We start from the raw sequence: 15553 nt of genomic DNA on the forward strand, positions 1-15553 counted from the left end.
TCAACAGATCACAGAGTTTTTGTGAAGAAGGATCGGCAGACAGACGCAAAAAGTGAGGACAAATATGTTTTTAAATGTTTGCTTTTTAAAAAAAATAACATGTGAGTAAAAGTGGATAAAAATGTAAGTAAAATCATTAATTTTATTTTTATGATAATTTTCACAGACAATATTTGATAACTTATTAAAGCTCCAGAATTTGAAGTTGGAAAAATACCAGAAATCGTAACTGAGGGTCAAATGCGTGCTGAACACATCTTTATTCTTAAAGTGCATATGACTAATTTTTAACCAAGGAGAGTGTTCTATCCATCTATAAAAGAATTATTCTCTGTAGGACAAATATGATTTTGTGATTTTTATAAGATTTTAGCTGTTGTTGGATTAATGGTTAAATATTTAGCTCTTTCATTGTAAATCTGGCTCCAGAGGAGTCAGTGCCTTACCAGTTATCAACCTCACCGCACGTCACTGCTTTGGACGTTCTTTCTTGGACTCCAACTTGTCTTGGAGTCTTACCGCAGACTGATGGCACAATGTCCATTTTATTTGTGTTAAAACTGTCGAAGATTTTTATTTTCTGTCCTCTGACTCGCAGCACAGTGCCGTTGACATTCTAGTGTGGTAATTGTTCTCTGATGCTACTTTTTATAGAATAAACGGGAGATCCTGATTACAAGAGTAAAGAAAACAGTTACAGAAAACATGGAGAAGTTTTTAAAACGAAAAAATGAAGTACAAAGTTATGCCAGTCCCTCTTCAAAGGCGAAATTTATACGAAAATACAACCCTGATTTTATAAAGTTCGGCTTTGTGAACGGAGGCAGTGAGGCAGAGCCCAGAGCCCAGTGTGTTGAGTGTGGGCTAACATTATCCAATGAAGCACTAAAACCGTCAAAATTAAAGCGCCATCTGGAAACCAAATATCCGAAGCTCATTGGAAAGCCAGTGGATTATTTCAAAAGAAAGGATGATGGGCTTCAGATGCAGAGGAGGTCCATCGTGTCACTGACTGGCGACGCTAAGTGTGCGTTAAAGGCCAGCTACCTCGTAGCCAGACGTGTGGCGCTGAATAAGAAAGCGTTCACCATAGCGGAGGAACTGGTTCTGCCTGCCGCTGTGGACATGTGCCGTGAGATGATTGGTGAGGCTGCAGCAAAGAAGCTCAAGACCATCCCGCTGTCGAATGACATTGTGAGTCACCGTATTGCTGACATGGCCTCAGACATTGAGCAGCAGCTTCTGGGGAGAATAAGAAAGAGCCCCTTTTTCTCTTTGCAGCTGGACGAGTCGACTGACGTCACAAATGCTGCGCTGCTGTTGGTTTTTGTTCGCTACCGGTGGGATAGCTCTTTGCAAGAAGACATTCTGTTTTGTGGAGAACTTCCAACTCGAGCTACAGCTGAGGAATGTTTCCGCTGCATGGATAACTACTTCACTGAGAATGGCCTTGACTGGCAGAGCTGTGTTGGAGTGTGCAGTGATGGCGCAGCGTCAATGACTGGCAGGCATCGCGGTGTCATCAAGCAGATACTTGATCTTGCGCCAGAAGCTAAATGGACCCATTGTTTTCTCCACCGTGAAAACCTTGCAGCAAAAAAAATGTCACCGGAGTTCCATGAGGCGATGGATGTCACTGTGAAAACCATCAACTTCATTAAAAGTAATGCTGTGAACTCCAGATGTTTTGCTCAACTTTGTGAGGGCATGGAAGCAGATCATGTCAAGCTGCTCTACCATAGTGAGGTGAGATGGCTCTCAAGAGGGCTTGTTTTCACACGGATCTTTGAGCTTAGGAAGGAAGTTTTCTCCTTTCTCACTGATAAGAAATCTCCTCTTGCACATCATTACACCAACGCCACATTCATAGCTAAACTTGCCTACCTCTCTGACATTTTTTCACTTCTGAACCAGCTGAACATCTCACTTCAAGGGAGAAATAGCAACATATTTTTTGTTGCAGACAAAGTTCCAGCTTTCCAGAGAAAACTTTCTTTGTGGAGTAAGAGGGCCCATGAAGAGAGACTGGACATGTTTCCACTTTTGTCTGACATTTTGGAAAGCTCACCTCAGGTGAAGATCAGTCATTCAGTCTCTCAGCATCTCTCACAACTGGCAGAGAAATTTGCTGAATACTTTCCTGAGGATCCCAGGGAGGGACACATGTGGGTTGTGGACCCATTTTCAGTTGATCCCACTGAAAATGATGTTGCTTTGCCCTCACATCTGGAATCACAGCTTCTGGAAGTTTCCACTGACAGCACTTTAAAAGGGCAGTGGGGCAAACTGGACCTAGGTTCCTTCTGGATTGTGGTCTTATAGGAGGACCCACTTCTAGCACTGAGGGCTGTAAAAGTCCTTCTTCCTTTCACAACCACATACCTGTGTGAATCAGGATTCTCAACTGTAGCCACAACTAAGACCAAGGCTCGCAGCAGACTCAGAGCATCACTGGAGGCTACCCTTAGAGTGAGCCTTTCCCCCATTCCACCCAGACTGGATTTGATCATGTCTAAGAGACAGGCCCAAGTCTCGCATTAAGAGGTTAACATGAAATGTGATTTGTAGCATGTTAAAAAACAGACTGTTGTGGCTGTTGTTAATTTGTCACAGATTTGGAGAGAAACATATGGTACAAAAGTTAAGACCACTAATTTGTCAATTTCATCAGCATTTTGTAAGGTAATATTTTAATTGGAACTTTATTTAAGTGTCATTTACAGTTTATTTAATTTCAAAATTATTTTCAAGTGTGCTTGCTTTATTACCACGCAATTTTATTTATCAAAATCCCTTATAAATGTTTTTGGAATTCTAATTTGTGCTAAGCATGACAACTGTTCAGGGTGAAAATAAATGTCTTTGAGATGATCATATTGTAGCATTTTTTTCCACAAGATTTTACTTTAATAAACCATAAAATGACTTTATGTAATCATTAAACACAAATCGAATGAGATGTAGATCAATTTACATAAACATGTTATTTGAATGGGCCTTGAATCACGTTGTACGGGGAAAATTGGGCCCCAGTGTCAAAAAGGTTAAGCAACTCTGCTGTACAGGGTGTAACCCATCTTTGATCTTCAGTAGCGAGTAGGTTCTAGTATACTTATTATCCATATAGTACAACTAAGTGAATTGACGACTGGTTGGGTCAGCTTTTGTCATTTATTTCATAAGTTGTCAATTGTTGCAATCGCCTTTGGCTAAATTCCTCCACATTCTCGAGGATGTGCTGAAGCCTGTCCAAGTTTTCTGTCTTTGTATAGCCTTGCGTTGAACTGTCTGTTAGTACCGTGCTTCCGCCATTTAGTAGCAGCCCTGTAACCCTGAACAGGAATAGGTGGATATAGAAAATGGATGGATGTACTTTATAACTTGTACTTTTTTGTGACAAGCAAAAGCGTATACTATATTTCACCCTTTTACCTTGAAAATTTGTATTAAAATTTGTATAATGTAGTTGTACGATTATGTAGTTGAGTCAGTCCTACGTCCTTTAAAACAAAACAAAAAACACTTTCTGACACCACCACAGCTCCAAATGGCCCTACAATTGGAGCTATAGGGAAGAGCCAGAGGGGTAGAGAAGGAATTTGGATTTGGCCATGGACACGATGTAACCATCAGTTCTCAGTGCCCTTATAACGTTTGTTTCTACAACTATAAGGGTTTTTTAACCTACAATATTTTATTTGTGGTTCTTAAAATGCACAAAACAAACTGCTGACTTTAAAATATGACTTCACATTTGCTCCAAAGACACCAATGAGACACATGGTCTGATCACGTCAATGGGAATGGAAAAAAAGCGTCATACATTTTTAGGGTAAATAACATTCTTTCAACCTCTTGATGAGGTTTTGTTTTTTAAAGCGCAGTGTTGTCCTTTTAGCATTTTTGAAATGTGTGGGCAACAACAGCAAACTCGTATCTGTGCCCCTTACCTCATTTTAAAGAGATAATCAGACTTGATGATCATAATTTAAAGTGTTTAATCAGCTTAGCAGCGCCCGGCTTCTACTGTTTTACCTAAATGCATATTTCTTTTTGACCTGATAGGTAGCAGATGGGTTTTACCACACCTTAGAACCGTCTCAGTCTTTCAACAGTTCTCATGTCTATGGAGCTCTGACATGAAAACATTGCTCTCCCTCTCCTTTATTAGTTCTCTATTTTTAACGGATTTGTGTGCTTTTCTGTGCGCATGTGCATTCGTGCATTTTCACTTTAGGAATGGTGTTGGTTTGATTTGGATGCACATATTTATACCTTATCAAAACCAGTTTTTACATGAACATTATGCTTTGAAACATGGAGGTTGGAGTCTTTTTTTCCCCCACAATATTTCAGAGTCTTTCACAAATTATTTGATACTTATCTTTGGTTCCTGTGCATGTGCTTGATCACACAAAAAACTGCAGAGATGCTCAGAACAGGATAATACATAATGATCACACATCTTCTCGCTGGAATCCGTCTCATCGTCCCTCTTGGTGTGGGAAATGGATATAGAGGGATGACTAGCCCACACGTGCATGTATCTTTTGAGCATACCTACACGACGATTACAATTTCAGGGTCTCTTGTAAAGTAGAAATCAAACAAGCACATGACAGCAATAGCACCTGTCCCTGCTTCTGAAGATAAGGAGGTGGTAATAAGTGTGTCCACACTTTGCGCCCACACATACTTTAATACAAACACACACATGCAAAGTAAACTGTGCCAGATGATGAAATGCATGCAAAGTGAAGGAGAGTCATTCAGAGCAGAGAGTGGGATGCAGATGAGACGCCTACAGCAGACAGAAAGAGACAGTGAGAGAAAGGCAGAGAATGAAATGGAAAGCTATCATGACAGCACCAAAAGGAAGTACCAATCACTGGAACTATTCACATCTTGTGTTCGTGACCGTGTGTCACATCAGTCAGACAAATGAAGAAAGGCTAAAAACTGAAATCTGAAAACCACTGTCTACAAGTAGAAGGCTTTTCCCATCATAGGTTTTCTTGCATATTTATGTGAAATACTAACTCCACCCTAGCTGTTCAGTTAACATGGCTTATATGACATCAATGCTTGTGATTTAGTTAACTGTAGGAAAATAGTAAGTGTGCAAAACTGACCACAACAAACAACCCCAATGATGGGAGCAACGGGATCTTTTAGCTTTTTTTTGCCTGGGGAAAATACCAGTACTGCTTGAGATTGTAGTCTAAAAGAGCTGTAACAGGCTGAGAACGCAGCATTGAAAGACAATTTAACACAATTTTATAATACCATTTTAGAACTGATTGAATATCACTAAGTCCAAGTGACATTCAGACTCAATTTCATCTGCTGTTTACATTAGGGGGGTGTATTGGCAAGAGTCTGGCGATACGATACGTATCCCGATACGCGCCCTGCGATACGATACGTATCCCGATATTTTACCGAAACATGTTTTCTTTCTGTTTTTTTTTTTTTAAATATGACTTTAAAAAAACCCAACCTGAATTTTAATGTCTTCCAATGTAATAAAATGGTCGAATTCGGTTTGTTTAATGATAACAATATTAAGCACTGCAATTGTATCTCATATATAAGTTGCGTTTACCAAAGCAAATTCATAGTGCTTTTATTTTGGTAAGTTAAAATATAGAAAGGAAACAGTCAACATTGTCGGATTTCCAAAAAATATATATTTTTCAGTGTAAAAAACAAAGAATGAATGAGCCTTAACCAATAAGTTTCTATCGGGGAAATAAAATGCCGTTTATTTTCAGCATTGCTAAATGTATCTTCTCTAGTGCTTTTAAACAGTTCAGGGGCCTGAATCTGGTGCTTCAAAAATAAGGGGTGGGGTTGTGGGGACACACTGATTCTTTCCAGAAACAAACTGTGATGATGAGGCAGCATGACAGAACGAAGGAAAGTTGCTTTAATTTGACAAAGAACGTGCTTTGTTTACATATCAATCTGCTCTGTTGCACCTTTGCAGCCACGCTTCTCACACACGGAAGTAAACTGTTAACGCTGATCACCACAATGTCAGCCTTTTTTCAGAGCGTTGTACACATCCCTCTGATCCATCAGGTCTCTAAACTAGAATCTATTGCTGGGAGGTTCTGCAGAACTTTGGTTTAGCCCGCTTTGCTGGTAGCATTTTAACAGATGCTAAGCGCATTAGCCTTTTAGCCGCTGCCATGCTTCTCTCGTATTTATCTGAGCCGCTAAAAAGCACCACAATCCTCGTTTTATATCTTACTGGCAGCAACATGGCTCAGAGTTTCTGTTTGGTACCCATCCCAAGTAAAAACGAAGTATTTCATGTTTCATAACAGCAGAACAAGCTGACTCTGGCTGCAGTCTTTCTGTTGTTTTGTGTGGAGTAGAGCTGCTCAAAGAGGCTCCGTGTTCTCTGCTGCCATTTAGCGGTCGGAGGGTGAAGTGGACAACAAGAGTCAGACGCTGAAGGACGCTCAGAAATAATTAAAGATATAATGTCCTGGCAACATTTTGAATCGATACAAGTATTGCCAAATGAACTATTGCGATATATTGCCAAATCGATTTTTTTCTTACACCCCTAGTTTACATGCATGTTACAGGAAAATTAGCAAGCAACACTAGGTTAAATAATGATAAAGTGTTGCACAAGATTTGTCTGGTGTCTACATAGGGGTGTGACGATAACCGCATCACCGCACGTCACCGCACGTTCCCCTTTTTTTTGGAAAGTTGTGCTTATGGTGCGTGATTTGAACTATAATAAACACATTTATCTTTGCTAATAATTTACTTTTTCTGCGAGTCCTGTGTTCAAACTTCAAGGGCTTCTGGGGGAATTTCCATTTTATTCTTTTCCATTACAAGCTGCGTGCATTTTTGAATGCGCGACGTGGCCACCTGCCGGAGGATTTTGTGTTCGGGGGCGGGTCTCACTCCACTCTTGCTGCTTCATCAAAATCCCTCATGTCACAGCTCTACTCCAGAGCGGGGTAATAAAGAATTAGTCACCGTTCTTCTGGGGGAAACATTTTATTAATGTTCTCCATCACTCCGTAACACCAAACATGAACGCGCAGCCCCAACACACTTGTGCGCGCTCTCACTCAGTCTCGCGCAGCACGCGCTCCTTCCTCTTACACATGCAGTGCACTGACACACATCACATTAGTTAGGTTGCAAAGTTAGTAGTTGGTTGTTACAGTTATTTGCTAATTAAGAACACTGCATTGTAATTATGAATTGTATTCATTTGCCACCCGGCCACCGGGGGTTTTTGTGTTCGGCAGCGGTGGTGGTGGTGGTGGTGGGCTTTAACCGCGACTCCTGCTGCTTCATCACCGCGGGGATCAAAAATCCCACTCCGTCACAGCTCTATGTCTACATCAGGGGTGGGCAAACTACGGCCCGCAAGCTGGATCCGGCCCGCCTCCATGTTTGGTCCGGCCCACTGAACAATATCAGACCCATGTAGTTTTATTTTATCTGGCCACACGATCAAGACGTGACATTTTATTCCGTCCTTCTGCAGTTTTTTGCTACAACCTGAAACCTTCTAAAAATCTCTGTCAAACAGAACAGAAGATAGTCTTTCCCGGTTTCGCTCATTCTTTTAGATCAGTATAGCTGCGCTTTTTTAAACAGCGCACCCTGTTCTGTGTCCTGATTGGCTAGAGACCTTGTCAATCAATTTCCTTCGTGCCATGTCTCCTTTACAGAAACGTGGAGCTCTTTAGATCAGAAATCTGTGATCGATGATCAGATCTTTGTTTTCCTTCTAAGATCCTGGACCTAATTTCTATGAAGGTTTGAGAATTTAAACAAGAGAAAAGGGTGAAAACGTTCATGTCTGTCTGAGAAAAGTGTATAAAATGGGCAGTGAGGAGTTTTACTGCCATAAACGTCAGTAATCAGACTCCTTGGATTTCACCGATCACAGTTATTTTTAGAACATAACTCCTGCAATAAACGAGGAACTCTGTACTGGTGAAAAGGTAACGCAGATATACGCGTAACCGCAGCAGAAGACATAGAAATGTGCTTTTCATTATTACTGGATGAGAAACAGACGCGCAGGACACAGCGCAGCTGCGCAAACGATTAGACGTGTGACGGAGCTGCAGCCCTCAAAGTCTTTATTAGGATTATGACGGGAGACCTTCCACTATTTATTGTTTTTTGTTTGTTTCTTTTTTTAATGTATCAGTATATTTTTCCTCAATTTTTGTCTTTCTTAGAGTGTTATATGGTCATTGTTTTATTTCATAAATAATGTTATTTATTTTATTAAAAGAATCATGAATGAATGAAACTTTGTTCAAACAGCATTTTACAAAAACCATGAAGGGGCTTCACAAAAAAAAGAGATCTAAATGGGAACAAAGGTTTTAAACTAAAAACTCTAGAATATTCTGTTTTAAAATGTAATTTTCAATCCAAATGTTTTCATCTGCATTCCATGTTATATTATTCTCACTCCACGCATCTGCCCGTGGTCCGGCCCTTCTATTGAATTTTAGATCCCAATGTGAGTTGAAATAATTGCCCACCCTTGGTCTACATCTCCACTCCATACCATCGAATGAATATGAGAACTGGAGTAAGTGAGTGATTATAACTTCCCCCATAGAAAATGACCTACTTACGTCTCCAACCAAATATAGTCAACGTTGCCATGTTGGAGCCAGAGGTCGTCACTAAGCAGTGATAAGTCTGTGTCGGTCTGAGTCAACGCCTCTATGGAGGCCACTCCCATCACTCAGGAGTGAGCTTGTTGGAAGTCCACACCTCTTTCCACTTGTTAGCAGGCTACACAAAAGACAAGAATTATAGAAAAAAAATATATTGAGGAATAAATGCTTCTTCTAAAATATACCTTTTATTTAAATTAATTTTCTAGTTTAATTGAATGCATGCTCATTTAAAATGAATATTCAAATGCCCTCACTCAAACCTCTACCACTTTAGTTCAAAAGTAGCCTGACTGTTGGACTGAACATAAGTAGAGAAGAGGATGTACATCAGGACGGCTGCTTGTGCTGTCGTCCACTAGAAATTCTTTGGTTTAGCTGCTCATGAGAATTTTTTTATGAGTTGATGAAAGAAAAGAATGCAGACGCAGCCAGGATAAAAAGGGGGAACAATGTGTATTATGGAGCTGAAGTGAGTCCTTATGTTTGTCAAATGTAAAGACTGAGCGGTGAAGTCAAGTTTATTTCTTAACCTGAAGTAGAGAGATGTGTGGAAACTGCATATGGATGAACCCAGAAGCAAAACCCAAAGCGTGAGAATTAAAACACTTCCCTGAACGGAGAATGCATGCAAAGCACGGCCTCGGGGCAAATGTGAACGCAACACAGCATCCAAACCAACCTGAGTGAGACTTCAGCTACACAAGTCTTACAGCCGTCAAGTGCTGAGTGACACTGCAGGTCTGACTTAGTCGACTGGCCTTATCGATTTGGCCTTTGTCAAAGTCACTCGTGTTCATTCATGTTCATGCGGAGCAACGACTGATCTGACAGATAACCACAGTCCTCGTTAAACTGAGTGACAGACACGAAAAGTGCCTCCTCTTTGCCCATTTTTGGAGTTGAGTGACATCACATCCAACCACTATTTCTTCAATTCAACCAAATACAAACCAATGAGTTTGGCGTGCACCCCCTTTCCTTCCACAAACACAGTCACCAAGCTTTAAAATTTGAATAAAAACTGCTTGGGTTAATTTTGCCGAACATGTGAAAGCATTTAGAGGTTTTTGTATTCTGGCTTAACGGATAATCGATTAGATCAACAGCCGTTTTGGTCAGAAGGTTTGATATCAGACATTTGCAGCTCAAATTTATTTTAGAATCTTCCATCAGGACGTTTGTGTAATGGACAAAAGAAAAAGAATACAGAAGAAAACCTAGCATAATAAAAAACTGAGTTTGCAAACAGCTGAGTATGGATTCAGTCCATTAACAGAAGTGATATCAGGGCCAAGGACTTGGTGAGAAGAAATGCACTGGTTGACAAAGGAGACAGAACACTTTATCATTTCTAAACACATCAGACATGTTTTCGGAATAGTCTCTTTGATATTTATCAATTCAGGTTTGTATACCTGAAAAGACTTTTTCATGCACCCTAAGTGACCTGCAGTTAAAATTTCTGATGTCACTTAAATAGCCGTTCATAGCGGTTCAATTCCTGTCTGTCCTTGTATGGAGTGATTTTTGTGCCCTTATTCCAAGTACAACATATTTTTAAGTTTTAAAAAATGAGATTATCTTAATTGTACATATTTTTGAGTTTTAGGTGCATTTGTATGTTTTTAAGGGTGTTACGCCCCCTTCTGTGTTTAGGGGTACCTAGGGGGGCATAACATAAAAAAGAAACTTTTTTGGCTACTACGTTTTAAATTAACAAAAACACCAACGAATTGTCTCCATACAAAATGTAACACGTTTATTTACAAATAAATAAACAACAATCAACGAGAACTAAAATTAAAGCAAAACGGCTTCAGGGTGAACCAAGGCCAAAATAACAAACAAAACCCCACCCAACTGAAATCTTGTTTTCTTACCTGTACCAAAAAAAGGGAAAAAAAGACAACCTCTAACCTCCCTGAACTAACAAAAACAGGAGAAAACAAGTACTAAAAAAAATGGCAGTTCACCCCTACAGCTTCACATAACATAACACACCTTAAAATAATCACACATTGACATACAAACAAGAAGATCCACACAAACCACAGGAGTCCCACTCTGATACAAATCAAATACACAGAACAAACAGAACCAAACAAAACCAAATATGGCCACAGCCAAGCAAGAGCAAAATAATGTTTTAAGCGCACAATATTTTTTGAAGTTTTACGCTGTTGTGCTTGGAATGATGTCCCGAAAATCACTCCATATACTTGCCACCCAGCCTGCCAGTTTATCATTGACCACAATGGAATTATTACACCAAAACTTTAATGTTACTCAGTTTAAAAGTGATGGTACTACATCAAATACTACTTCTTCAAAATACTTAGTAATAACCAGTTATATTACTTTTCTTTAACACCTCAAACAAACCATGTGTCCTCCAAGCTTTGGGCAAAAAGTGTCATAAAATCCTGTCCACTGTTTTCTCTCTAAAGTCGATAAGTTCTCACTTATGTCTTGAAAAAGCATATTTGACTGAGACAAGTACAGCTATGTTGAGTTTATTCTATTTTATTTTTTATTGTTCATCTGTGTAACAATGTGCTCACACACAAGCATCTTACATGTGACGTTTAATGACGGTTTAGTGCAGCAAGCATTTTTAAACTAGTCTTTTTTTATGTGTTACAGCAACTTCAATTGACAATCTCAGTATTTGCATTTATTATTATTTTAACTGACAATTTAAGGTTCAAAAAGAGAATAAAAGGGATTGTCTGTCTTCCAAAAAATCAAAACCGCAAAATACATTTTTTTATGGTTATTTTGCAAAGGCTTTTGCCAGAGGAACTTCACATCAACCTGGAGAATTGTGCTCTTAATCCAGCTGTCATCTTCGGAAAAGTCGCTCTGTAATTTACGTTATGTTCTCCCATCCACAATAGTGACGTGTTTGTGCACAACAATGAATAAATGCCACGTTTGAAATAAAAAATAATGAAGATAATACAAACAGTACAAGTTCATTTGATGGGCAGTGAGTGTAATACCATGACTAGGTTTTTCATTTCTATATTTTACACAACGCCATATTAAGAAAATGAATAATTTTGGTAATAACTTTACTTCCTGCTCATTTCCTTAAACAAGCTATTATTTTTACCAAACAGTTAAATGACTTAGAGAAAAAATTATTTTAAAGGCAGTAGAGAATTGTTGTGAGTGCAGTTTGGTGGATTTGGTAGCTCTGAAAGTACTTTTAAAGTAATATTACAAACTTTACAACAGCAGCTGAGACTGAGGGTTTCCCCTTTGCCATTGGTGTGTCTGCAGGTTTGATCCGTCTGCGCTCCAGTCCACCTCCTCGACTCCAGGGGGTTGAGTATGTCCTCAACGTTACTGCAACGGACGACAACGCCTCGGGCGGACCTCAGGCGCTGTCATCCACCGCCCAGGTTATAGTTGGGGTGGATGATGTGAACAACAACAAGCCTGTGTTTGAGGAGGTACAACATCCAAGCCTTCATGTCATTAAAATGTTGTTCAGGTTTCCTCGTGATCGGCTTCTTTCTTAAAGATTGTTTGATAAACGCTTGCTTTCCTGGAATTGCTCGCGTCCCTTTAATTCATCACAGTCTCGTTTAGTCCTCTCTTTGAGATTATGTTTTCCGACCGTCTAGTTGGTGTGAGCCTCCTCCATCATTCCTCTGTATCTTTCTCTTTTTATCTCCTCTGTTCATTAGCCTCGTTCTCTCCCCTCTGGAGGAACGATTACTGAGCTTGACCCTCATCTCTGAGCTCGTATTTCACTCCTATATCATCTTGGTCTTTTAATTAAAGCTCAAAGGGATGTTTGAGAAATCCCGACCGACCCACTCTGGGAAAGCTCCACCTGCTTTCTTCTCTTCATGTTTCTCGTTTAAATTAGGTGACTTTTGCGCCCCTTGAGGTATCAGGAGACAGAACTGTGGGGGGGGGGGGGGGAGTAAGTGGGGTGAAGGGACTGGCTGAGTAAAGCTTGCTGATCTCTCATGAGACAAAGGGAAAAGTGTTTCCTTTTCCGTCTCACTTCTCAGTTAGAAAAAAAATGGAAGGACAGGCAGCAAAACGAGAGCGAGGAAGATGACTTCATCAGTAGAGGTTTTTTTTTATCTTAATAGTTAATTTACCAATTTTTTTTCCTGTCATTCTTCTGTAATATTTCCCTCTCCATTGCATGGAAGCAGATCACAGCAGATGCTCTTTCACAGCTCATTCTACCTTAACTCGCGCTCTTAACATTTTGTTTAATCCTCTTGTCATACGGGTCAAAATTACCCACCTTACCGAGTCCCAAAAAAGCGATTTCAGTGAATTTTAAATCTCGAATCTTTAGAGTATGATGAAACTTGTGTTTCGAATTTGAGAGCGTTTGTGAGTGGCCTTTGACCTTCTTCTGTTGCTCAAATATTTTTATAATACACGGGTCAAAAATGACCCACTATCTAAGCACACTGGTGGTGTACAGCCCACATGTGAACATAAACAAAAACAAAGTATTACTTTTTCTAAAAATGGAGCTCCTTTAGGAAAGGTCAATAGGAAAATGGGATGTTAAGCTATTTTTTCTACAACTAAACATGATTGTGGGTCATTTCTTACCCACAAGACAACACAAGGGTTAAAGCATGCACTGTAACGAGTTTAGCTTTTAACAATCAACAATGCGACCACTTCCAATAAAAATTTTACTTAAACGTGCGCGTTTCGGGCTTCCGTATTTAAAATCTCTCGCAATTATGCTTTGCTATGTCAGCTTTTGGGCCCTACATTCAAAACGCCCGCCTGCTGAATGCATATTTAAGTAAAACTAGTTAAACTTTGACCAATCAGGGACTCAGATTTGGTAGTATGGGTAGCGTCTATTTTAATTCACAGAATTGCTATCCATTTGAAAATTGAACATGCAGGAGCAATTTATAATTGTGGTTTGAACCCGGTCAGAACTGAATAACACCAAGTCTTTCATATATCAGAATAGAGCTAGGAAAGAAAAAGTCTGGAGCAAGATTGACGAGATTTTTAACACCCCGACATTTCCCATCAAGCTTCTTCTAACTGAGAACATGCGTTAGTCTCGGGTAGCAACAGTCCAGTGTGAACACCATATGGTAAAAGCACCTTCAAGAACTCGTGTTACATTAAAGCCTTACAACAGTGGACAAAATTCTTCTCAAAACAAGGTAAAATCCATCAAACAAGATGTTTTTTCCTTGTTATGACTGAAAAGAATTCACCAATACAACTATGAGAATTTGTCTTTGTAAAATGTCCTAAAATAATGTGATATCCTGTTCTTTTAAGGCAAAATGTAATATTGATATTAACTATAAACACTCATATTTAGACCTATTGCTCTGATAATTATGTCTTAAAATAAGTTTACATTCTTAAAAAGAAGCTTTATGTCTTTTAAATAGTTGTATTTATATAAGCACGTGTTCACACTTTCCATGCAAAAATATCCTTTTTTTATCCCTACAACAACCCAACTATCAATATGTTTAAGACCAGTTAAGATAATAATAGAATTACACATTTTAAATACAATTGTCAAAATAATATGTCAATTATTAAGTGAAAGACTTTATTTCCTTAGAGATATTACTTGAATTAAGATGTTTTCAATATCCAATGAGTCAACAAAATTATTCATGATTTATTGTTTTATAACAAGTCAGTACATCTTACTGAAAATTTACTAGTAAATCTGTTTAGTTTTCTAACAAGAGTAACAAGATATTCAAACTAGAGAAGTAATGTGTGATATTTTCTGTGTTTGGAGTGTACAGAACTTAGGCTGATGGAGATTCTGTTCAAATCCATTGGAGCTACATTTTAATAGGAACTGAGAGTTACAGGTGTTCCCGTATCACCACTTTCATCCATGCTGTCTTCACTTTTTTCACCTTTTCACTCCACTGTACTAATGCTGTGAAAGCCTGACATGATTTTCTCTCAGTTCAAGTAAGTGCCTCCCTTCCTCACCCCACAGCCAGGGCTGTGTTCTGGTCAGATCTCTGCTGTTTCTTCAGAGAATTGGGAGCCCAAAATAAGGGCAAACTTTAGGTGGAAAAGCAAGTCAAGAAGAGTTTGCAGCCTCTTATTCCATCCACCTCCAGGATCCAGTGTGAGAGAGACTTTAACAAAGAACCCCTGTTGACACAAGTGCCCAAGGCAAGCCTGGGGTAGTGAGTTACATCTCCACAGCTTCTGCCTCTACTCCTGATGGCTGATAGGAACCATACAGATAAAGGTGGTGTTATGGAAAGGCAGGGTTCAAACTCATTGGTTCAAATTTTGAGTAGAGGTTTAAAGAAACCATAGTTTGTTTGTTTTTTTGTTTGTTTTAATCTAGAAGGGGTTAACTTTTTGTATCACATGTCAGTCATTTCCTGAAACAGACATAATATAGCTCAGCCAGCTGTAGATGTCTGAACAATGCATTTCAACATCCAGCATCCTCTACATTCCTTCAGAGCAGTCGATCCTCATTGACACGAGTTTAGAAATGCTGTGTGGCCGACATTAGAGCAGTTTTACAATGAGGTTAGCCAAAGACGGACCCATTCTTTCAAATGTCAACCTCGAGCCATCATCTCAACGCTCACAAATCAAACTCCACACCCTTTATCGTTGTATTCACAATGTGTAGAAAGGTGTTTAGGACGTGTTTGGGAAGGTCACGGCACTTCCATCAACTTTAAATGTCAGGTATTTTCAAGTAAAAGCTTGTATGGAGGATATCGTGGGGGAGAAAACTATTCTGTCTGCACTACCAGGTATTCAAATTGGGCAGATCTGTCCTTGTTTGGACAACATTATGCGATTATTTTAGGCCTCAACAAAAAGAAGGAAGAAAAAACTTGTTT

The 15553-nt window shown here is 39.3% G+C and overlaps 1 protein-coding gene across 1 annotated transcript in view; it reads left to right on the forward strand.

The window, feature by feature from the left end:
• LOC110014444 (neural-cadherin-like) overlaps positions 1-15553 on the forward strand; it is a 338096-nt gene that overhangs the window by 151326 nt on the left and 171217 nt on the right. The window contains exon 8 of the mRNA XM_023953704.1: positions 11976-12148. Within this exon, the coding sequence (XP_023809472.1) occupies positions 11976-12148 (173 nt within the window). The remainder of the gene's footprint in view (positions 1-11975; positions 12149-15553) is intronic.

The sequence above is a fragment of the Oryzias latipes genome, chromosome 3 (genome assembly GCF_002234675.1).
Source record: "Oryzias latipes chromosome 3, ASM223467v1".
Lineage (NCBI taxonomy): Eukaryota > Metazoa > Chordata > Actinopteri > Beloniformes > Adrianichthyidae > Oryzias > Oryzias latipes.